We start from the raw sequence: 22,600 nt of genomic DNA, 5'->3' as shown, positions 1-22,600 counted from the left end.
ATATGATCCCTGATGCGATGTATACAGTGCCTCCAGCTCATTTTATATATGATCCCTGATGCAATGTGTACAGTGTCTCCACCTCATTTTATTTACTTATTTTTATTTTACATTTTTTGACCGGGATTAGTCCAACTGAGCTATAAAATAGCCCTTTTTCAGCAGAGGCCCGGGGAGAAAAGCTCCAGAAACATTATGCAATAGCAAGTAAAAACAATTAAAAAGGCAATTAAATTTATGTTAATATACGCAACATTATACAAATTGTAATTATTTAAAAGCAAAACATCAGTACTGCAGGTAATGTGAGACAGACATTCATATAGCCTTCTAACATATTCATACAGCCATGTAGGGTTAGTTCTATTTAAATATTAGTTAGTTATAGGAAGTGAAGAAGGGGGGAGGTAAGTAGGAGTTAGGCTAAGGGATAGGAAAAGGAAGTTAGTCAGAGACTTATATGCAAGGACAAAGGAGGGAGAAAGTGGACAAATAGTGAGGAAGTTTATATATGGAGAGAGAGATTATGGGGGATGTGTACAGTGGCAGGACCAGAAAACCTTTAGGTACTCCTTTACAGTCGATTTAAATTGTTTGGGTTGAACTTCAGAATACTTTAAAACCTGTTATCACTCTTCCATGAAGGAATATATGGCCTAGTCTGATAAACAGCAAGGCTAAAGGCTCAAAGACCAAGCTCCCTAGACCTAGCATGTTCTCAAAGGGCAAAAATACAAATGCTGCTACGGTCATTGAAGAGGGGGTTGGTAGTTTAGAAAACAATTCCATTATCATTATTCTTGAGGAGTCATCTGAGGAATAATGCCCATTTCAGAAATATTTGCAATTCTCCTCCACCAAATGTAACTATCTTTTACCTGTCTCCTGTTATTTCATTTATTTTTACCCTGTAGGTCTCTAAATCAATGTTATCCACACAGAAGGGAGAAACATTCTAAAAAATGTTAAAGAAACTTGGCGACCCCTAACCGGGAAAAGCCGAAAGACGAAGAAAGATAGTAAAAAGACTGTCAACACATAACCAAAACACAGTTCTGTAATTATTTACATTTTCACTTAAAATCTTTGAAGAAAAAAAAAAAAACAGCAAATAAGCATGAATTACTATATAGTTGAAATGATTCCAATGCTAATGTGGGATGCAAAGCACTTGAAGTGGTGAGAAATAAAGGCGGCTCCTAGTAATGCAAGTAAAAGTGCCTCAATCACTGCTGAAGGTTCAATGGTGCGTATTTCATTTCATATCTGTTAACCAAAAATGTTAACTGGTATAAAAATCCTTTTTTAGCAATGGTTAGGAACAGGACCAGGACCAGCTGAAGCCTTCACATGCAATACAGGACTGCTGATGAAAACCCTGACTAGGATGAAGACAAAAAGGCTGACAATAACCCAATGCCATGATTTGTTGCTATAGTGATTCTTCCCAAAGGAGGTCCTCATTTCTGTTGCTTGTCTATGTGATCTCACCCTTTCAATCACGACTTAAAGCTCATGACCATAGGTGAAAACATGAGATTAGGCCGTAGCTTGACTGGTAAAATAAAAGTTTCATGTGGGCTCCATGACATAGAAAATAAAGCCCTGTTTATGAGCCACTACTGACTAATGACCCCAGGTGCACTGGAGGACCCTATGAGTAGAGAAATGAGCAAGTGAACAGCAAGCACTGACCTGTTCATCTGGGAAGGGGAAATGTCAGAATACAGATGCAATGACCTTAAGCAAAGACCGTCAATGGTGTGGTGGCATGATGTAGTCATAATCAAGTACCATGAAGTTAGTAATGGGACTTCTGTTTTGTTTTCATTTTCTCAAGGGTAATGGGGGGGGCAAGAAGCTAGACCAATAGAGACGAGATCCTACAGCTGCCTGGATTAGGTCCCTTCTTGCTAGTCAATGTTTTCCTTCTAATGCTGGCCAAACAGAGGAACCAAAAGGTAAATCATTAGAAAATGGAAAACAGGTCTATATAGAACACAAGGAAGAACAAGTCTTTAAAGGTTGCAGATAGAGGATACTGATGGCCTGCACAGGGGAGAAAAAAAAGTACAGTTGTGTACACTTACTATAAATGTAGATGTTCGAGTGTATTCACTGTTGCAGTCATTACATTTGGGTTATCTGCTTGCAGGTAGCCCTCAGTCTGCCTGATTATCAAAGTCTTGGGTCCTGCATCAGTTGCTCTCTCATCTTCCATGACGTCAGGTAGTCAGGGGTATAAAGCATGCAGCCGATACCATTACATCAGTTTTTCTTGCTCCAGATGTCAGGTGCCCCCATAATGGGAAGCAATTAAATATAAGGTTACACCTCCAACAAAAAGCAAATACACTAGAAAGCTTAAGTATAGTAAACAAGAAGAGAAATATAGCCAACAGAAGTCCGAGGGCTGGAGGGAGGGTAACCAGGAGTGCAACATTGAATATACTCGAACATCTGCATTTATGGTAAGTGTACACAACTGTACTATGTTCTTCATGTTTCACTGCTACAGTCATTACATTTGGGTAGATTCCCAAAGCTAAAGAAGGAAGGAGGCAGTTATTGAGCATTAGGACTAGCTATTAGGCCCTGCAAGATTGCAGTGGCAAAACCAGCTCTGGATTTAGAAAAAAAATTGGCAAGTGGAAATGCTTGGTGAAGGTATGTACAGAACTCCAAGTAGCAGCTTCTAGGATGTCCCTGGCAGGAACACCTCTGAGAAAGGCTGTAGAAGTAGATGCAGCCCTGGTGGAATGGGGTCTTATCCCCTGTGGGGTACGTTTTCCATGGTGCTTATAGCAGAAAAGAATGCAATGGCCTATCCACTTAGAATTGGTTTGCTTTGAAATGGCCTTCCCCTCTGCCCCTGCAGCAAAGGCAACTAGCAGCTGTTCAGATTTCCAGAAAGGCTTGATCCTGTCCAGCTAAAATCTAAGTTGTCTGTGCACGTACAGGGAGTGCAGTATTCATTTCCCTTTGTTCTGTGGATTAGAAAAGAAGGTAGGCAAATGAATGGACTGATTAAGTGCCACACTGGATACCACCTTGGGCATAAAGGAAGGACTGGTACTGAGGGACACCCTGTCCGCATGAAAGATGATGAAAGGCTCCACTGCCACGAGAGCCTGTAATTCAGACACACTTCTTGCTGAAGTGATGGCTAGAAGGAAGGCTGTTTTCCAAGAAAGGAATTTCAACTCCGCAGTAGCAGCTGGCTCAAAAGGAGGCAGAGTGAGCTTTTCCAATACAAAGTTAAGGTCCCAGGCAGTAGGAGCTCTCCTAGGTGGTCTTAAATTTTTGGTCCCTCTGAGGAATTGTTTCAGTAGGGGGTGAGACAAGAGGGGTGGCTCAGTATTATAATGAGCTGAAATGGCTGAGGCATGAATTTTAACGGAAGAAAAGGAAAGCCCCTTGTTAATCACCTCTGTTAAACACTGAAGAACAAGCGGTAAACTGGGCACTGTTGTGCCCATCCCCCCAAGTCAGGCTCCAGGAACAGAATCTTTTCCACTTATCAGCATAGGATTTTCTAGTACTAGGCCTCCTTGCCTCCAGGATGACATCCAGCACTTGTTTGCTGAGGGATGGTATAGGAGAACTCAGGTAATTAGCCAGGCTGCCAGGTTCAGGGTTTGAAATTGGGGGCACAGAATCTGGCCCTCCTGCTGGGACAGTAGGGAAGAAGTCTGAGGCAGGCGCCAAGGTTCCAGTAGTGACATACTGCGCAAGAGGGGGTACCCAGTGTTGGCATGGCCAGTCTGGTGCAATGAGTATTGTCCTTGGTTTGTCCTGTTTGATCTTTAGTAAACTTTTGAGAGGACAGGCAGAGGGGTAAAGGCATAAACTGAGGCGCTTTCCCAGGTAAAGGACAGGGCATTCACTTTCCAAGCTTGTCTGTGGTGAGTCCTTGTGCAGAATTTTTCCAATTGGTAGCTGTGAGGGGAGGCAAGCAGGTCTATCTCTGGGCTCCCCCATTTGTTTCTCAGAATGGTGAATATCTTTGGCTCCAGTTTCCACTCGTGTGGGTCCATGAAATTTCTGCTTAGGTCATCTGCCAGTGTATTTCGCTTGCCTGGCTGGAATTGAGCTTGTAGGTGCACTTGGTAGCTCAAGGCTGTGTTCCACAGAGCCATGGCTAGTCTGCAGAGAGGTTATGAGTGGGATCCCCCCTGCTTGTTTATGTACCACATAACAGTGGTGTTGTCCGTCTTTACCAATAATTGTCCTGGAAAAATGTGGTCCTTGAAGGCTGTCAGAGAATTGTGTGCAGCTAACATTTCTTTTTGATTGATATGCAGGTGCATTTGACTCTGGTTCCATTTGCCCTGAATGCACTGCCCTGCCAAGTGAGCCCCCCATGCATAGTCTGATGCATCTGTTGTTAGGGTTTGAGCGGCAGGGGGTAGAGTGAATAGCAGTCCCTTGTTGTGGTGGCAGGCCTCTGCCCACCAAAGGAACGATGGAAATCATTGACTCCAGGTCCTGAGAATGTTGACACCATAGGCTTTTTAGATACCATTGTAGATTCTTCATATGCAGTCTTGCATATGGAATTGGTAGAATGCAAGAGGCCATGAACCCCAGGGCTTGCAGTATTTTCTTTGCAGATAGCTGGATCTTCGTGGCCAGTAGTTTGAAGTAGGCTGTCAAGTTTCTCTGCCGTGAGATAGGCCATCTGGGAAGTTGTAATCAAGCTTGCTCCCAGGAATACAATTTGCTAGAAGGGTACTATGTGAGACTTCTTTTCATTTATGGTGTACCCCAGTGAGGTTAGCAGTTTCTTTACAAATGCCAGATGATTTAACAGTATGTCCTGGCTTTCTGCCTGAATTAGACAATCGTCCAGGTATGGGTATATTTGAATATTTCTTTGCCTGCAGAATGCAATGACTCGAGCTAGGCACTTTGTGAATACCCTGGGTGTAGTAGATAAGCCAAAGGGCAGTGGAGAGAACTGATTGTGCATGTAGCCTGCTCTGAAGCGTAGGAATTTTCTGCAAGATTCTCTTATTGGGATGTGCAGGTAAGCTTCCTTTAAATCCAATGTTGCCAACCATGCATTTTTGCCTAGCATGGGAAGCAGCTGATGAGTTAGCATTTTCAATTTTGGGATTACCAAAAAGGTGTTTAGGATAGACAAGTCCAGGACAGGACACCAGGTATTGTCTTTTCTGGGTACCAGGAAAAGTAGAGTCAAAACCTTGTCCCCATTCCTCTTCTGGGATAGGGTGAATAGCCCTGATATTTAGAAGATTGAGAACCTGCTGCTGAGCCTCTGCCCACTGATTTGAGGGTAGGTCTGGCCAACCTTTTGGGGTTGGTAAGGAGTGGAAGTGGAATATGTATCCTTGGGAAACTATATTTAGAACCCATGTGCCTTGGGTAATGAGTTCCCAGTTTTTTGTATGCAGGGCAATCTTTCCCCCTAAAGGAACAGTCAGTTGAGCAGGGCTTGGAAGGTTTAAGGTTAAGTCATTGTGACAGTTTACTTTAGGGGGGTGTCTTACCACTTCCAGCTTTGGAAGAGGGAGCCCCCCACTGCTTAGGACTGTGAGTACCTTGAGATTGAAGCCTGGGTGGTCTGATGGTCTTGGGTTTGGACCGAGAAGGCCTGGAAGAGACAGGAATGGACCAATTCTTTGCAGGCCAGTGCCTCCTAAATCTGGGAGGCTGTACTTGCAGGAAATCTTTAACAGTTTGCATAGCTTTAGCTTTTTCCTCCATCTTTTTAAGTACTTCTACTGCTTTGTTGCCAAACAGGTGGTCTTGGTTTAAGGAAGCATCCAGTAATTTAGCTTTAACATGATCTGGCAAAGTTCGCTCCTTAAACCAAGCATGCCTTCTAAGTACAGACCTAGTGATAGCAGCCCTGCAAGATACCTCTAAGGAATCAAAACCACATTGCAAAGTATGTTTTCCAACTTGTTCAGCAGAATGCATTAAATCCTGTAATTCTTTATTTTCAGTACAGCCAGGAATCAACAATTGCTGCTGATACTTTAACATATGAAACTGGCAGTTTAAGGCCCTAATGGCCAAAGTAGCAGAAGTGTATACCATCTTGCCCCATCTGTCCAGGGCCCTGGAATATTTATCAGAGGGGGTAGGATTTTTGGCAGTAGTAGCCTTAATGCCTTTGGGTCCCTGTGAAATGTCTCTGGATCCGCAGTAGGATTCTTAAAGAGGAACTTGTGAGAGTCAGGTACTCTTATAATACCTGTCAGGTTTCCTGGGAGCCGGATGTAAAGTATCTGGGGCCAGGCCAGACTCCATGAAGGCATCTACAATGTCCAGTACAGGAGGGATAGCTAAAGGCCTGTGTTGAGGTAGGAGTAAGAATTCCCTAAGCCTCTTTTTGGAGTCAGAGTAATCCTGGCTTTCCCAGCGGAAATGCTCCCTAAGAGGATGCAAAGTTTCACCAAAAGATAAATCTTCTGGAGGGGAAGCAGAGGGAATGGAGTCCTCTGCATCAGAATCCTCATAGGTGGGTAAGGGCAAATCCTGGTCATCAGAAGAAACAGAAATATCAGAATCCTGATCCGAAGAATCAGAAGGAAAATCAGTTCTAGGTCTCTTAGAGGGAGAAGGGTGGCTTCCCCCGATTAGAGTAATAAGGCCTTCAGCCATTCTCATCATTTGTTTTTTAGGCATAGGGGCCTGACCATGCGGTCTGGGTGTCGGTTTTCTAGGCGTAGATCGAGTTTTAGGCCTTGAAGAAGAAGATGGCATCGGTTTGATATGCAAGTCAGTAGGCCTGAATACACCTTCAGAAGCCAGTGCTGCACAGCGGCTCAGGACCCATCCAAGGTAGAGACATCCTCAGGTTCCATAGTCGAAGAAGCATCTCGCAGCATACCGAACTCAGAATGCGTCTCAGTAGAACCTTGTGAATCTGAAGTAGCGGGTATCAGGGGCTGCAAAAGCGCCTCACTGAGTACTGGCGAACTGGCAACTAGCTTAACGGAAGAGTCGTCGGCAGCTTTGGACCTATGTGGGTCTGTCTCTGTCTTTATCTTTTTTCGGAATGTCAGTAGTCGGATGGCTTATCTAAGCCATTTTTGGATAATTGAACAGAGTACCAAAATAGTTAGATACGAAAATGAACCAATGATGAATAGTTCGAGGATTGAATAAGGCACAAAACAGACAGTGAGGGACGTCGTGGTCTGGGCCTAAGCAAGGAATGCAGTATGAATGAAAATCTTTATGAGGTATTTGTTTTCCACAAAAAATACAATTGTTAACTTTTACTGACATCGGTTTAGAGCAAGAAAAAGGATCCACAATGGGGTACTTAGCTTTTTCGAAGACTTCAGATCTGAAACTCGAAAATGAAAATTTCAGGAGTCAGCCGACCAGCACTTGCGAACTGCTTCTGCTTCGGGCACTGCACAGCAAGAAAGACTGATGTAATGGCATCAGCTGCATGCTTTATATCCCCAACTAACTGACGTCATGGAAGATGAGACAGCAACCGATGCAGGACCCAAGACTTTGATAATCAGGCCGACTGAAGGCTACCTGCAAGCAGATAACCCAAATGTAATGACTGCAACAGTGAAACACGAAGAACATCACCTTAATCAAGGCCTTCACTCTGTCAATCAGTGCAAGCTGAAACATTAAAGCCTAGTACATCAGCTGGACTGCTACTGCAACATCAACTGGTCAGGCTCCCAATCCTTATACACTATGTCATGAAAAAGACTCAAAGATATCTGAACAACTCAACCTGAGGTAGCTGCACCCCTAACTGTAGAAAGCAATCCAATCTTTTCCAGGAGAGCAACACAACTTATAAGTTCTGCTTCCCATCTCAACTGCTTCACATTCAAAAGGAAAGCATTCCAGTATTTGTCAATCGCAATCACTTGAGGGAATCAAAAATGCACCGCATAAAGCAATGATGCAACCAACACATTCAAAGAATGGATATGCTTGACATTTTAGCTGTATCATGATATATCTTTGTCCACTACATCATGTGGAAGAAATTCAATAATATGCATCCTTGGCAGACTGTGCCTACCATGAGGAGACACGAGGAGGAGGATGAAGACAAAAAGCAAAATAAACATATCAAATGGCATACAGCAGTGTCCCTGGGATTCTGTATTGTTAAAGCACTGCCCACAAGATATTCTGAGGTACATAGTAAAATGCTTCCCACAGGCTCACAAAGCATGTGCAGACCCATGTAGGCAAGCTCCCACAATCCTTCCAATATCTATGCAATGACAAAGAAACTGATCCATTGCTCAATAACTAAGATGAAATCTGCACTCCAAAATGAGAAGCTTGACTATCAGAATAAGTTACTATTCCAGCAACAGGGCACACTGCTTTCCCAAAGAGGCATATCAGTGTGATTCCTCTAAACCTGAAACATACCCCTCTCCCTTTCTTTTTAAAATGAGACCACTTACCCATTCTGTCCCCACTTTCCACACAATGAAAAAGCCCATAAATCACACACACACTTGACAATATGCAGCACTCAGCACAATTTATTCATCTACCCCAACAACCCTGCCAACAGGGAAGCAGCTGCCATTGTGTCCAATTTACAAAACAATGACCCAATCTTACCAGATGCTTTGGGTACAGTCTCCTGAAAGAAAGGCACACCCACTAAGATCAAGAGTTGCTGAAAAGACTCCTTCCACCCCCAGTAATGACCCCAGTTGAAGTCAGCAATTCCCCAGTCTTGGTAAGAACAATCTGGGCAATATCCTCCCACTTTCTCACTCCACCCTGCAAGTATATATATGAGCCTCTGAGGCCATCCAAAATTTAGCAACCATGCCAAAATCATGCCTTTGTCACAGGTACAGCAGCTGTATTTCTGGTCTATCAAAACCTAATGGTCGCATCCTAAGACCCCACCTCACCCCAAAAAAGTAAAGCACAGAAGGGCTCTTTATTTTGAATTGCTTTTCACAAGTGATCACTATCAGTCCCCATAGCTACTGCCATGACAAGTACCCACTATCTTTTGATCACAACACTCTATCACTGCCTATATAACAATGCGTTGAACAGGGTTTCTTCAAACTCCACACACTGGCACCATACTGAGTATTTATGAGAAAATCCTCTGGTGGTTAGTGTTGAACTCTAGAGGTTCATAAGACACCCTTGCTATAGGTTTGGGATTCTTGGGGCAATCCTGCCATCCCAGACACCGACCCAACTCACAACAAAGTGATCAGCAATCATCTCAGCAACTCTACTGATCCAAGCACACAGAATACATATACAGCCTTAGATCAAATAACAGGAATAAAGTAAATGTTAATAAATAAATAAATAAACCAAGATGAGTAACCAAGTACTGCTGAATTTAACTACTAGATGATGTTTACATTCATTAGACAGAGACAGGTCTCACCAACAGCCGGACTGGACATATGATGAATCAAAGCTTTATATTCTAGAAAGCCACATATAATACATCACTGGGCAGACAATCAAGCAATATGAATATAGTCAGCATAAACAATAAATGAGAAATTAACTTCAAAGGCATAAGTCATTTACCTGCAGGCGTAACTGTGCCATATCTCTCATCAGTCGATTGCGACGTGCCTCTTCCCTTGCCTATATAAGAAAAATACAAAAAAATTTAAAATTCTTATCTACAGCACTCGTTATAATAGCTCTTCAGACATTTTGCCACCTCCCATTCCCTTGCAAATGCAACTTTGTGAAAACAATATTCAAAAGTCTGTCTGCTCACAGCCCATGAACTTTGAGATGAGACATTTGTGCTACACATACCTCTCAACTGTACAGATTTTCACAGAATGTCCAGATTTTTACCTCATATTTTTGATCCGTTTTTCATAAAGCTCTGGTTTTCTGGCAAATCATTAAAGAATGAAGTTAGAAAATGATAGACAATTGAGTTTCAGACTTCATGTTCTTCAGAAAATTCAAGCTAATGCAAACCTTTTATTCTATCAACTTTCCAAGTTTAAGAGCAACATTTAAAAATGATCCCTATTGTTTGAGCCTTTGCCCCACTTTTGTTTATGGCTTTGTCCATATTTCTTGCCATAAGAGGTTGAAAGTTATGGCTATATACATCTTCACTACATCACTTACTATAGTCTCTGTAATAAATTTCTGAAAAGACATAATATCCACTCTGATGAAATGCAGGTGCTTGGAAAAATGTGTCACACTTTATATTTAATCTAAAAAATGAAAACCAGCTAATGCTCTGCAAAACATACTACTATTCCTTCTTTGTAACTAATGTATACAGCAGATCAGTCTCATGACGTTGACTGGAATACTAAACTAACATGAAGCGAGAGACTTACGGCAGTCAAACAAAATGCAAAAAGGGAAGCCTGTTACAGGAAACTGTGTTAGCTGAATATTTGCCAATGTTGATTTACACCAGGACAGCCCTTTGGATTATTACCATGTAATGGGTCCTTCTTGTCAGCTACGGAATGAGCACAAGTTCTCACTCTTGTGTGCGCTGCTGGACTTCTTGAATGTGACGGAGGTAAGTGGGGACATTACATCAAGAATATTCTGCATGGACACAAACAGCAAGACAGTCTGCTTCCCAAGTACACACTTAGTTTATACTTGTTCATAGGTTCATACTAGGCTATCTGCACTAGGGCATTTATAAGCCTAGCCAGAGTGTGTTTGGCTTTCGCCACCCATTTTAAATTAATTTTGCTATGCCCTTTTTTGAGGTTAGTATACTGTGCCTCTGTCTAACAGTGACACAGAAGTGATACCTGGGGTACACCTACGATCTCCCATCCACTCATCAAGATTCCTCTTGAAGAGAGTCAATGAGGGACTCTGCCTAACCTGGACTGGGATTTTATTCCAGAGTGAAGGGAGCCTCTGGGTTATGAATCTGTCCCTCCAGCATGTCCTATTTATTTCAGTGATGAGGTTCAAGTCCCTCAAGCGCGTGGCTCGATGGGATTTGGATTTTCTGAGGTGCAGCATGTCCATTAATTCCAGGTTGGACATGGCTTTATACGTTAGGCACAGATCGCCTCTGAGCAGGCAGTATGCCACTGAGTAGAGCTGGAGTTTCTTTAACCGGGCAGCATACGGCATCTGTTTGAGCCCTTTGATCCTCTTGGTGAGGTACTTTTGGGGTAATTCCAGTTGCTGCAGGTGTCTGGTAAGGTACATCCCAAAAGGGGCATTGTACTCAATTATGAGCCTGATGAGGGATGAGTAAAGAGGCACGATGACCTCCCCTGATCTAGATGTGAATCCCTTCAAGATTAGGTGGGCTATATAAAATGTTTTTCTAACCACGTGGTTGTCAAATGAGAGATTGCTATCAACTTGGGTCCCCAGGTCCCTAATTACTTCTTCTGTACTTAATGGATTACCACCTATGTGGTAATTTGTGGGCACTTTGTTTTTGCCAAACGGGATGACTATACACTTTTTGGCGTTTAGCTTGAGGCCATGGCTCTAGCACCAGTTGTCTGTTTCTATGAGGCCCTTTTGGAGGATGCTTGTGTCGGCTGGAGAGTCGATTATGGCGCCCAGTTTGCAGTCATCTGCAAACTTGGTCAGCCACAGTCCTTCCGTGTTGGCCTGTACCTCCGAGAAATATATACCGAACAAGAGAGGTCCCAGGACTGAGCCTTGTGGGACGCCATTTGTAACTGGTTTGGAGTCTGACATGGCTCCAGCAATTCTAACCATGTGGATTCTGTCCTTGAGCCAGTTTGCAACCCATCTAGTGACATAGGGGTTTATATTTAAGCTGGTGAGCTTATCTATAATGCCCGAGTGGGGTATTGTATCGAAAGCTTTTGCGAGGTCCAGGTAGGCTGTGTGGACCACCTTCCCCTCATCAATGGCCTTGGTGACTGTTTCAAAGAAGTCGACCAGGTTTAAGAGGCAGGATCTGCCCTTAAAGCCGAACTGGGTAGGATCCAGTGTCTGTAGGTCCCCAATATCTTTATTTATGAGGTCCATGATGATCCTTTCCATAGCTTTGCAGACCAAGCTAGTCAGGCTTATGGGCGATAGTTTGCAGGATCCGCTGAGGCACCACTTTTGTGGAGAGGGACCACTGTTGCTGTACGCCACTCTTTGGGTACATATCCTGTAGTAAGGCTGAGATTGAACAGTAGTTTTATGTTTGGGTTTAGCTCTTCTTGGAGTTCATGTAGGATGCAGCCCGGGACACCGTCTGGTCCCATTGATGCTGTGTTTTTTGCTTTGGAGAGGGTGGCTCTTACCTGAGCATCTGAGATGTCAGGGGGGCAGCACTCTGCTGGGAGAGATATTTGCCCTTTTGGTGGGGAGGGGGAGGGAGAAGTTTGCGCTGAACCTGTCAGCTAGCATGTTGGCAATGTCTGTGGGTTCGGTGTATTTTTTGTCATTTTGGACTAATTCTGAGCATATCTGGGAATTCCCACCCAGGTTACTAACATAACTAAAGAAAGCCTTGTGATTATCCTTAGTGTCCTGTGCAATTTTTCTCTCGAAGCTGGCCTTAGACGATTTTATGAGTGCCCATAGTTTTTTGCTAATACTGATCAGAGATGCCTTCCCTTTTCGGGATTTTGCTCTATCATGTAGTAGCTTCCTCCTTCTATTGTATAGTTTGTTTATGGCTGGGGTCCACCAGACAGGACGTCTGCCTTTAGAGGATTGGGTCTTGGTTTTATTTGGGATTGCATGATCCTTGCATTCCTGAAGGTGTTCAAAGAATGCGTTTATAAAGGATTCTGCAGTCTGGGCCGTATTTTCCACAGGCCCGGGGGCTTTGAAGGACTCCACCTCGGTTTTGAGGAGTGTGAAATTTGCTTTAGAGAAGTTTTTCACTGTGGTTTTCTGGGCAGGGGGTGGGGTCGGGATGTGAATATAATTTTGTTTGTATTTTGTTCAACTGCTGAAAAAAATGTACGAGCCTGCACTAGACAGCACTCACCCACCTTTCAGCTAGAAGCAAGTGTAGATGCAACTAAATAGTAATCAGTCTTTTCTTAAGCTGCTTGTAGGTCCAACTAAATGGTAATCAGGCAAGTAGCTTCACAAAAAAGACTATTTCCTCTCACCTTAAAATGAGACCATTGTGCTACAGCTACCATAAACTAATAAGACATGGTTGGCTTATATTTTGAGTGTTCAGTAACTGTGACCTTGGAATGCCCAACTAGTCTAGCTGATGGAAGCACTGTACCACAAAAGCAGGAGGGGTGGTGGAACTTAGCACTCCTGGAAATCCTTTTGTGTACATGATATGAAATAGTAAAAGCCAACATTCAAAGAAAAGTACTAAGCTGAGTGTGAAAAAGGGGGGTGCAAGGTGCAATCCTGGCGAGGTAGTGGTCACAACTCAGCTCCCCAGCCATACAGTGTGAAATTCATCTGGATGTGGCTCACACTAGTTATAACCTAAGTTAGCAGCACATCTTTTCCACACAACGTTAACACGTTCTCAAAGCCAATCCCTGAAAAACTATGGCAATGTATTCCCGACCAGGAAAACATGCCTAGTCCTTGTGCCCACCAGAATGCTCCATAGTCTGACTGAACACAATGCAAAACATGAAACAAACAATATGGAAGTACATATAAATTCTTGTCCAATTTAGAAGACATTTCAAAGGGAGCTGATAGGCTGTCCAAGCAATGGAGAATGAAGGATGGGTATCAAGCACCCTTTGCCAATGTCTACCTCACTAATCAACTGAAACATTGAGTACCCATCTATTCTGACATCAAATGTCCTGTACAGGGGTCCAAATGGGGAGATGAAAAGTCAGCAAGCAAAGGAGAGTAGTAGTGCTGAAATTAAATTAATCGTCAAGACTTGGTGAGTACCTTCACGAGGTGGACCCTGTTTTCACAAAATCTCACCAAGGCGACACTCTATAGACTGTATTTATATAGCATTTATCATGGACAGAAGTAGGTCAAAAACTAAAAAAAAGATAGCTAGGTGCACAAGACCCAGGATAAAAAAGTGCCAATCCTGGTAGGCGCACTGATGCCAGGAATGGAAAAGATGACAGTGTAGAATCCTCAAAATAAGGAAACATTACTACAATGGGGCCAGGCCAGGCCCAGGGGGAGGATGCCCCCCCCCCCCCCGTTGTAGAAGGAAATAACAGTCCACAAAAACTGATAGGCCAAAGAAGAGCCATAAAGATGATAAAGTGGACTATTGAGGATAAAAAAAAATTATGTATTGTTACTATTATGCAAAAAGCCCAGAATTTCCAGACACAAGATAAACAAAATGATTAGGAGAGAAGTTAAGAGGAAAGAAAAATACTTCTGCAAGAAAAACTGTCAGAAGCTTTAAATGAACATTTATGTTCATTATTACAACAGATTTGTGAAAAAAATGGTATACAGATCAAGAAATCTTGATCTGTTTGGAAAAAGAAGCATCTGAGAAGTGTGAAAAAATAAACAAAACCAAGAGATATTTGAAAATTATAAAAAAGAAATATGGACATGGGAAAGAAAGAAAGATTTGATATGGTGCAATATTTACACAAAGGAGAAAGCCAAATTAATCAATGTAAAGAAGGCAGCCCCAAAGATATTCGAACAGAAATACAGGCAAAGGCATCCAGATATGGAAAATTACACAATAAAAAAATAACATCACAAAGATGGAATGTAGAAAAGAAGATTAGTAAAGCAGAAGTTAAAAGAATAGAAGTTGAAGTTATGAAGTGCCTGCGAAGTGAAGGATTTGGTGTAGAAGGCCTAACACAGGTTATATTCACAGCAGGATGGAGTGAGTCACCAAAGTAGGGAGAAACAGGAAGATCAGGAAACATATGAAGAAGACATATGAACATGGGAAAGAAAGAGATTTAATATGGTGTAATATTTACACAAAGTAGAAAGCAAAACTAACCAATACAAAAAGAGAAGCACCAAAGATATTTGAAGAGAAATACAGGCAAAGGAATCCAGACATGGAAAAAGAATAGTTGTGTAAAATCTTACCATAACCATAGCTGTCCTTCTCTTCCATGTTGCAGTATTCTTGGTGTGGGATTTTCCAGCTCAGGCAATCTGTATGTTGGCTCCTATACAAAAGCTTCAGCTTGGCTGTTGTAGTTCTGTGGGACATCACACATAGGGCCATAAACCAAGGACCTTAAATGAGACTTCTGCATGCACAGACCTCAGAACCAGAAGGCCCAGCAGGGGTAGCAGCCAGTGATGTCAGTCACTGAGTCAAGGAGCTATTATGTGGTTATACAGGTCACAGGATAGGGTATAGACCCCATAAGACCTGAGGATATGAGTGATTGAGAGAGAGGATAAGGGGGTTTTGGTGGGTGGGAAGGAATACTGCAACATGGAAGAGAAGGACATCTATGGCTATGGTAAGATTTTACACAACTATTCTATGTCCTTCTATTCTTATGTTGCAGTATTCTGGGTGTGGGAGAGTACCACTGCTTAGTTGGAAGGAAGGGTGGAGGTAGAAGGGGCTGAGTCCATAAAGCCCAGCAGGATTGCCTTGGCAAATCCTGCCCGTGTTCTGGATACATTGTCTAACTTGTAGTGTTTGGTGAAAGTGTGAATGGTGGAACATGTGGCTGCTTCCAGTATGGAAGCAGTGTCCAGACCTTTTAGAAAGGTTTTGGAGGCTGCCACTGCCCTGGTGGAGTGAGCTTTGACTCCTTGTGGGAGCTTTTTGCCATGGTGTTAGTAACAGAGGCAAATGGCTTTCCTAATCCAACATGCAATGGTTTGTTTGGAGACTGCCTTGCCCAGGGCCCTGGGGTGGAGGGAAACAGTTGATTGGATTTTCTAATGGATTTTGTTTTGTCTAGGTAAAATCTTAGCTGCTTGTGTACATCCAGGGAGTAGCATATTCTCTCACCATCACTGGTAGGACAGGGGTAGAAGGTGGGAAGATGAATAGATTGGTTTAAGGATAGGTCGTTGACCACCTTTGGCATGAAGGAAGGGTTAAGTTCTTAGTGTTACCCTGTCCTTGTGGAAGATAGTCTATGGGGGGCAGGCCATTAGGGCCTGTAATTCAGACACTGTTCTGGCTGACGTTATGGCTACTAACAGTACTGTCTTCCATCTGCACATTTGCTGGATTAGTTTTTCCAGAATTAAGTTAAGGTCCCAGGGTGGCAAGATGGACTTTCTTGGAGGTCTAATGTGTAAGACCTATTTTAAGAATAGCTTCACATTGAGCCTGGCTAGTAGGGGAGGGTCTAGTGGCTGGCAGGCAGGCTGAGAATGCTGAAAGGTGAACTTTCACTGAAGAGTAAGAGTCCGCCCTTTACTAGCTGACACACATAGGCAAGAACTAGGTGGAGACTTGCTATGCATGGATTCCTGCCCTTGTCCAGACACCATTTTGAAAATCTTTCTCATTTAGCCAAATATGATTTTCTTGTAGTAGGTTTCCTGGCCTCTCTCAGGACTGAAAGCATGTAGTCTGAGAAGTGGTCCCTGAAGAGAATTAGAAGTTTATCACCCACAGTGTCAGTGACATCTGCAAGTGTAGGTGGATGAGGGATTCCTTTTGTTGTGTCAGAAGGTCCACCTTGTGGGGTAACTTGTGGTGATTGCCCTTGGCTAGATTGAGAGGTAGGGGGAACCAGTGATCCCTTGGCCAGTAGGGAGTCACCAACAGCATTTTTGGTTTGTCTCTCCTGATTTTCAGGAGGACTTTCTGAATTAGTGGGAAGGGAGGAATGGCATATAGAAACCTTCCCTTCCAAGAAATGTTGAAAGCGTTTACTCTCCAAGCTAGAGGGGAGTAGGTCTTGGAGCAGAAGGTCTGCAGTTGTTTGTTCTGGGGGGAGGCAAACAAGTGTACTTGAGGAGTGCCCCACCAGTGGACAATGTCCAATATCCATTCATGCTGTGGAGAGGATGTCCTGCTTAGAAGGTCTGAATGTTTGTTGTCCTGCAAGGGGTTGCAGGATGCCTGCGGGGACAAGTTGTGTCAACAGGCTAGGTCCCATATCAGTAAAGTTAGTCTGCACAGGTGGTAGGCTTTTGTTCCACCCTGCTTGTTGAGGTACCACATAACTGTGGTGTTGTCTGTTATTATTTGGAGAACACCTGGTAGTAGGAGGGCTGAAGATTTTCAGTGTTAGAAGGACTACTGTCATTTCCCTCACGTTGATGTGTTTGTTCCTTAAAGAAGGGTGCCACTTTGCTTGGACCCTGTAGGATGCCATTGTGGCTCCTCATCCTGAGTCTGAAACATCTGTATGCATAACGTGGGTTGGGAGAGGAGGCTGCAGGGGAAGGCCCTGGTTGAGCTGTACTTGCTGAATCCACCAAATTACTTCTGCCTTTAGGCAGGGGAAGGAGAGTGATTTCTGAGACCAAACATTTTTTAGATACCACTGTAGCTTTTGCATGTGCAATCTGGCCAGTGGAAACATGGGGATAGTGGCTGCCATTAGGCCCAGGGTCCTGAGGAATTGCCTTGCAGTTATTTGGGCCTGAAGCAGGGCTTTGAAATGGGAGGTCAGGGAGATGACCCTGTTCTGGGGAAGAAAGGCTTTTATTATGTCCGTTTTGATCCTGCAACCCAGAAATATTTTGTCTTGTTCTGGTGTCAAGGATGATTTTGGGAGGTTGAGGGTGAATCCCAGATTTTGTAGTAGACACATGGTGAACTCTAAATGGATTAATAGGGTTTCTTTGCATTCAGCTAGGATCAGGATGTCGTCTAGGTAGGGATAAACCTCAATCCCGTGTTCTGCAATAGGCAATGGCTGGTGCCAGACATTTTGTGAACACTCTGGGGGCAGTGGACAAACCAAAGGGCAATGCAGTAAACTGTAAATGAGATGAGGGTCCAGAGAAACGTAAAAAGCTTCTGTGGGAAGGTAGAATGGGCATGTGCAAGTAGGCTTCTTTCAGGTCTAGTGTGGCCATGAAAGCCTTGGCCGGTATGAGAGGGAGTAAACTTGGAAGGTACAGCATTCTGAAGGTGGGCACTTTTAAAAATAGGTTTAAAGAAGAGAAGGTCTCGAATGGGTCTACATGGTCCATCCTTTTTGGGAACCAGGAATAATCTTGAATAGATGCCCTTTCTTTCCTGTCCTGGGAGGACTGGTTCTATGGTGCCCAAGTTCAGAAGGTCTGTCAGGACCTGTGGGAAGAGGTGTATTTTTTGGGGGAAAGGGGACACCTCTTATGGGTGGCCTTTCTTTCCAGGAGAGGAAATATCCTTTTTTGGATAATAGCCAGAATTCATCTGTCTGTGGTGATGGTTTTCCAAAAGGGGGAGGCAGTGGGAGAAGGGAAGGGGGCAAGGCAGTCACGAAGTTGGGGCCTCCTCTGTCTTGAAAGGGATGTCTAGAGGGAGGCTAAGAGGTAGCTGGCCTGGTAGGGGTTTGTCTTCTGATTCCTCTTCTTTGTCTGGAAGAGGTAGGTCCAGTACAGGGTGGGTTTCATCTGATGAATGTGGTCTTGGCAGGGTAATTCCTGTAATATTTGGGAATTGGGGACACCAAGAGATGCTTGATGTCTTGCAATTTCTTGCTCTTTTCTTGCAGATTTTTAAATAAGTCTGCTGATTGTTTGCCAAACAGGAAATCAGGGTCTAGGGGGACATCTTAAGATCTTAGACTTGAAGTCTTCAGGTAAGTGTTGCAGACGAAGCCAGGAGTATCTCCTGAGAACATAGGCAGATGCTGCAGTGCATGCAGAGGCCTCTGCAGCATCACAGCTGCATCTAATTGACTGTCTGGCTACTTGGGCAGCCAGAGATAGTTTAGAAGAGATGTCAGCTTTTGTGGGGCAGTCAGGAGTAGCAGCCAGCAGAGTAGTGGCTTGAGAAACCAGGTCCAAAGCATATCTGGTCATATGGGTTTGATAGTTGATGGCTCTAAAAGCCAATGTGGAAGAGGTGTAAACCTTCTTTCCAGTCCTATCCATTGTTTTGCTGTCTTTGTCTGGAGGTAAGAGAGAGGCAGACAGAATTAGTCTGGATGGTTTATTTGGTGAGATGGCTTGACTAAGAATTTTTGGTCATCAGGCACCTTGTAAAAGCGGTCTGGCCTCTTAGAGGCAGGTGGCTGAGAGTCTTGTGTCTTTGATGCAGAGGCAAAGGCATCTAAATAGGCAGGGATGACAGGTGGAATGGCAGAAGGGGAAGGGGATTCCACTTGTAAAGTTCAAAATACCTTTTTTGTGTGTCAGACATTTGTGAGGTGTCCCATTTAAAATATTCTTTCATTCTGGTGATGGTTTCACCAAAGGTTATATCCTCGGGGGGGATCTCCCTCAATAGATTCATCATCTGGTACATCATACTCTTGTGGGAAGGCAATTTGGGAAGTGTAAGAAATGGATTCCTCAGAAGAGAAATAATAGGTCTCTTGCTCTTCTTCCTTCTCATTTGAGGTAAGTGTCGAAAGAGAAGAAGAACTAGGGCTAAGCAGAGGAAGTGTAGCTGGAAAAGAGGCCGAGGGCCTAAGGGCCAGAAAGGCTTGCATTAAAGAAGTGATGAAGTACTGCTAATCTGGCAGGCCTTCTGCGGGTGTAGCCAGATGTTTTGTTTTTTGTTTCTTTTTGACTGGAGTAGACTTATGAGTAGGCCTGGAGTCAAACGGCTGGCTAACGGTAGCAATGTCCGGTGGAGGGACCCTTGCCGGATGCCCGGCTTTATCTGGTTCCCACTCAACCTCGGCAGTAGCCAGTGTTTGGGTTGGCTCTGAGGATGTGCCGGTCATCAACTGCGAAGCAGCTTTTCCCAAGGTCACTGTAGAAGTTGACGGGGTCTGTCGGACATCCCTCAACTCCTAAATCAGTAGCTGGCAGGGCGTTCAATGGAGCGGAAGAGGGCCTAGGAAACTTGCCCTTCTTTTGTGGTGGTTCAGTCAAGGCCTCCGAGACGGGATCCATCCTAAGAGCTAATTTTTTAAGCCGTTGGTTTTCCAAGTAGGGATTTAGAATGGCCAGATGGCTGCAAAGGGTCTTAGAAATGAAAGATTGGCAAGCGTTGTGACTGTGCTCCCAGCCTAAGCAAAAAACGCAGCGGTCGTGCATGTCTTTATGGGGTATCTGGTGCCCACACTGGCATTTGCCCTTTTTTGTTGACATCGGCTAAGGATTGCTACAACAAACCAAGCTTTAGCTAGAAGAAAATCCCAACGGGGTACTTCGCTATTAGACGTCTTGCGGTGAAGGAGCGAACCACATGATACATTGGTCGTCTGCAGCTAAAAAGTTCTGAGGTCTGTGCGTACAGACGTCACACTTAAGGTCCCTGGTTTATGGCCCTAGAAGTGACGTCCCACGCAACTGCAACAGCCAAGCTAAAGCTTTTGTATAGGAGCTGACGTATGGGTTGCCTGAGGTGGAAAATCTTACTCCAAAAATACCGCAACAGAGGACAGAGGAAAAGGAGAATAGTAATGGAGATGTTAAAGAAATAGAAACTGAGGTCATGGAGTACCTGCAAAGTGAAGGATTCAGTGTAGAAAATCTAATTCAGAAAGCACCACAACAGGATAGAGTATGGATATTCAAATTAAGGGGAAATCAGTGGAACATGAAGCAAGTGGTCACGTTCTACATGAAGAAAATTTGGAGCCTTCCACAGGAAACCAGTATAAATGTTCACTTGAAGCTAGACAGCAAGGGAAGGAACAGGAAACCATGGAAACTCTGATGCAGTCAATGTTGTGGAGTGATAGGCCAGGGAGTTCCCATATGATACAGCAATGGATGGCGCAGGATGAAATTGAAGAGAATGTGCCACAGGAAGATGTTACAGAATCTTCTATAGAATGCCTGGAGGAACTGGAAAACAAGGGATGTGCCCTCAGTTTGGAAGAAATTGAGCTAAGAGAAGAGTTGCTTGATTTAATAGACATAGACAGATATATCAAGAACAATGAAAGAAATTGACTGCATAAGGTTAATAAAACCCAAAAAGTCAGATGTCTAATAAAACAAATGAACACAGTAATTAGGACTGTTCATACAGATTCATGCGATATAACAGAAAAACAGGATATATTACCGTGCAGCTAAATTAATAACTGATAAAGTTCTACCACAAGAACACAGGGTAGTGAGGGAAAGGAAGGGAAGAAATCGAACACCATCAAGGAAATATCAAATAGAGAAAACTATAAAGCAGTGAAGACAAGAAATGTCACTTTTAAAAGACTACAGAAGAGGGAACAGATCAACAAAAATACTATGAAAGATGTGATAAAAGTAATGTAAAGCATTAGAAAAGACCAGGATCTATCATGCACTATTGCAAGTAAACTAAAAATTTCAGCACAGGCAGAAAGACTTAGAAGATACGAAGATAAATATAAAGGAAAAGTGCAAAATAAGCAATTTATTGATGATTGAGAATTGGCAAATAAGATAAAAGGAATTGAAACAATGCCAAAAAAAAGAAGAAAGAGATGCATTTTGGAGAAGTATCTACGAAGATCCTGTGGAACTTAAAGATGCTAAATGGAAAGAACAAGTTAAAGAAAGAATAACAGGTTCAAAGGTACAGGATATGAAATGGGATGAAGTAACAGCCAGAAAGACTGAACAAAGTTAAGAAAAGCCTCTAACTGAAAAACCCCAGGCCCAGATGCAGTAGCTAATTTTGGGCTGAAAGTATTCACATCTTTGCACGAAGACTTAGCTAAGAGTAAGAACTATTTATATGCACAGCCCGAACAGCCACCAACTTGGTTAACAGGAAAAACAATGCTCCTACTTAAGAGTGAACCTGCAAGCTACTCTAAAAATTATAGACCAATAACTTGCCTTCCAACGACATATAAACTATACATGGGAATTGATTCTGACAGAGTTTATAGTCATTCAGAAGAAAACTCGATTATGGGAATAGAACAAAAGGGCAATAAAAGAAAGCCATATGAAACAATGGATCATTTGTTGTTAAAGTCATACTGGAGAACTGTAAAAAGGGGAAGAACCTAATAATAGCATGGATCGACTACAAAAAAGCATTTGATAGTATCCCACATTCATGGACAAGAGAGTGCTTAAATATAGTACAGTTGTGTACGCTTACCATAAATGTAGATGCTCGAGTGTATTCACTGTTGCAGTCATCACACTTGGGTTATCTGCCTGCAGGTAGCCCTCAGTTGGCCTGAATACCAGAGTCTTGGGATTTCTGTGTCGGATGCTGTCGCTTCGTCCATGATGTCAGGTCGTCAGGGGCATAAAACATGCAGCCGACGCCATTACATCAGTTTTTCTTGCCCCAAATGTCAGGAGCCCCCAAAATAGGAAGCAATTACATGGTGTGGAACACCTCCAGTAAAAAAGTAAATACCCCTGCCATAAAAGATGGCCATAAAGAGGATAGGTAGAAAGGACAGAGAAAGTCTGGGGGCTGGAGGGAGGGAAACTAGGACTGCAACAGTGAATACACTCGAACATCTACATTTATGGTAAGTGTACACAACTGTACTATGTTCTTCATGTTTCACTGTTGCAGTCATCACACTTGGGTTGATTCCCAAAGCTGAGGAAGGGTGGAGGCAGTCAATAAGTGTTAGGGCAGGCTAGCAGACCTTGTAAGAATGCTGTAGCAAATCCAGCTCTGGATTTAGAAAAAATAGGCAAGTGGTAA

The 22,600-nt window shown here is 43.3% G+C and overlaps 1 protein-coding gene across 1 annotated transcript in view; it reads right to left on the bottom strand.

Moving 5' to 3' along the window:
• The window catches only part of SMG5 (SMG5 nonsense mediated mRNA decay factor), a 2,571,376-nt gene that overhangs the window by 413,949 nt on the left and 2,134,827 nt on the right, over window positions 1-22,600 (bottom strand). The window contains exon 17 of the mRNA XM_044079814.1: window positions 9,547-9,606. Coding sequence (XP_043935749.1) covers window positions 9,547-9,606 — 60 coding nt within the window. The remainder of the gene's footprint in view (window positions 1-9,546; window positions 9,607-22,600) is intronic.

This window comes from Protopterus annectens, chromosome 8.part0 (genome assembly GCF_019279795.1).
Source record: "Protopterus annectens isolate FY-2018-M chromosome 8.part0, PAN1.0, whole genome shotgun sequence".
Classification (NCBI taxonomy): Eukaryota; Metazoa; Chordata; order Ceratodontiformes; family Protopteridae; genus Protopterus; species Protopterus annectens.
This window is presented reverse-complemented; position numbering and strand designations above follow the sequence as displayed.